This window comes from Nanorana parkeri, unplaced genomic scaffold, assembly GCF_000935625.1.
Source record: "Nanorana parkeri isolate BGI_ZX_2015 unplaced genomic scaffold, ASM93562v1 scaffold10, whole genome shotgun sequence".
NCBI classification, from domain to species: domain Eukaryota; kingdom Metazoa; phylum Chordata; class Amphibia; order Anura; family Dicroglossidae; genus Nanorana; species Nanorana parkeri.
In genome coordinates, this window is record NW_017306278.1 from 654,590 (window position 1) to 657,391 (window position 2,802).

At 45.2% G+C, this 2,802-nt stretch overlaps 1 protein-coding gene across 1 annotated transcript in view; it reads left to right on the top strand.

Annotated features, from left to right (window-relative positions):
* The window catches only part of DBX1 (developing brain homeobox 1), a 12,156-nt gene that overhangs the window by 7,209 nt on the left and 2,145 nt on the right, over positions 1–2,802 (top strand). Inside the window, exon 3 of the mRNA XM_018555234.1 lies at positions 559–663. Coding sequence (XP_018410736.1) covers positions 559–663 — 105 coding nt within the window. The remainder of the gene's footprint in view (positions 1–558; positions 664–2,802) is intronic.

The following is a 2,802-nucleotide window of genomic DNA, read 5'->3' on the forward strand; positions in this document are numbered from 1 at the left end:
CGGGCACCCTTTCTCCTCGCGGGGTTCGGGGAGCCTTTATCCTGGTGGCATATGGGGAGCCTTTATCCTGGTGGCATATGGGGAGTCTTTATCCTGGTGGATATGGGGACCCTTTATCCTGGTGGATACGGGGACCCTTTATCCTGGTGGGACATGTGGATAACCTTTATCCTGGGGATCCTTATTTGGTAGGTGGGGGTGGGGGGCACACCATTTAAAATTGTATCTGCTGTGTTGGCAGATCTGAATGGCAATGCTGAACCCTGGGCTCCCGGCATGCCAACATTCAGGTCCCAATAAGATGCCACTATGGCGCTTTGCATGATTTTCGATATGTCCTTATGGCACCTCCAAGGTTGATTAGTCCCACCAGCATGAGGCACACTGGATGTTGGTTGCTAGTAAAGTTCTTGCACATGGTGCGCAAAATAATTTTCCCGTGCCCATGTGAACGCGCCCATTCATAGCCGCCATTCCATTTTAAAATGTTGCCTTTAATTGAAAGGCAACTGAGTACAGCGATTATACTGATCATTTACGTCCATTTTGTTTTTGCAGATTCCTCGCCGACGTTGCTCCACGCAGCCCCTCCAAAAACCACCTTCTCTCTGCCGTACTTCGAGGGCTCCTTCCAACCATTCATCAGATCATCCTATTTCCCAGGTAGGTGCCTCCTCGGAGCTCTCAGTGCCTCGTGCCTCCCTGCCCCCCCAAATCTCCGAGCCCCCCCACGCTGCAGAATCGGTCTCGCTAATTTGAGGCCCCATTGATCCCTGTCGGTGACTGCTGACATTGTACAGCTCTCCCCTGCACCACAAATTAGCCCGACTTGTCAGGCTGAAAATCTGAGGCGTTCCCCCTCTCACAGGGAGCCCCTGCGGCCCCCTTCACAGGCCGGCTTTTCCCACAGAGCCAGCGAGCCCGGGACAATGCTTGGAGCAGCGTGACCAATCGGCTATCGGCCTCCATCCTGCCACACACAGAGCCGTGATCGACACTCACCAGCCAGCGGGCTCATTCAGCGTCCAGGGTCAGCCAACGTCGCACTATTTTCACAAGACCCCCCGGCGATTCTCCTGGTGAGAGGTGTCAGCCCCTCCGCTACGATGGCAGCCCAGAAATTGGCGCAGCAAATGTCATCCGTCCAATTAGAGAATGATGGATGACAGAGGCACCACCTCTACATGTAACCCTCCTGTGTCCAATCGGGGCATCGCTGGCCATCGGCAGGCAGTGTGGAGGTTAAAAATAAGCTATTACAAATACTTGGATGATAAGAACCCCAACCCCCACCGAAAAGATTAACACTTTCACTAATAATAATTTGCAACATGTTTATCGAAAGACAGCCAATAATCACCTATTCACTAAATATCTCATCCCTCCTGACTCCCTATGTGCTCCCATCGAACTCCTAGAAACATATACCAGCATACTGGCACATGTCTCTAAGGCCGGTGTGTCACTCCTCACATACCATCAGCATTATATCCCACATCCTGGCTGGCCAGGCCTGGTGAGGTCTACACAGCCACTCATCCAATCAAAGGAGCGTTCACTTCTATTCTTAGTGTACTTGTCACAATATTCTCATTACTATAATATTATATATGATAAATAACTAATATGTATAATTATGTACCCTCATATCATCCATATCCATTTGCTGCAACAACGCTCCTTGCAACACGGTCTCCTTATAACACCGTCCCCTTATAACACGGTCGCCTTATAACACGGTCGCCTTATAACACCGTCGCCTTATAACACGGTCGCCTTATAACACCGTCGCCTTATAACACGGTCGCCTTATAACACCGTCGCCTTATAACACGGTCGCCTTATAACACCGTCGCCTTATAACAGCGTCACCTTATTAGATTATAGAAAGGTGTAAATCATATTAAAACTGTAACGTTGTAGCTGTAGAACACTGAAATGTATTACAATCTTTTATCACTCGTCGTCCTTTTATTACCTTTGAACATCCATTAATAATGGGCTCCATTCAGCTTTAACACCAGGATGAGGATCTTTTATTCTCAGTCATGTGACTTTCGTCTTTAAATTTCATTGGCTCTCAGCTGAAAATGACTTTTTATCTTTAAATTAAAGATGTGCATCCCAGTGTGTTGAGCCTCATGTAATCCTCGAAGCCTGAGACATTGGCGGGTGTAGAACACCTGTAAGGCTCCAATATCACAAGGAGCGTATGGAACATAAGAAATGTAAAGTTTATAGCACTAAAACAGTGTCGGAAAACTATAATGTTACAATAAGAATTATAAATACACGACGATTGAATAAGTATTATAGATGAACAATATTACAAGAAGTATTTGAAATGTACAATGTAACAATCATTATTATAGACATACAATGTAACAATTATAAAGACGTACAATGTAACAATTATTATTATAGACATACAATGTTTCAGGTATTCAGATAATATCATATCAGGGCTCGGTTCCCAAAGCTTTATTTTCAGAAAAGTGACAGTTGAGTCCAATGAGATTTGAATATTAGAGTCACATGGCCTAAATAAAGATCCGTATCCATGTGGTAAAGCTCTGTGAATTGAGTATATTGATCACCTGGGTCTATGATATATTGTACGTTTTAGAACGTTCGTTTCGTAGTTTCCGCCAATATTTTAGTTCTATAACTTTATAACGCTCCTGTTATCCGGCTCCTTGTGATATTGGAGTTCCAGAACTCTCATTGCGGTAATAATGTTCTTCATACACATCACAGACCTTCTAATGAGATCTAACTCTGGCAGTGAATGACCCCCAAACC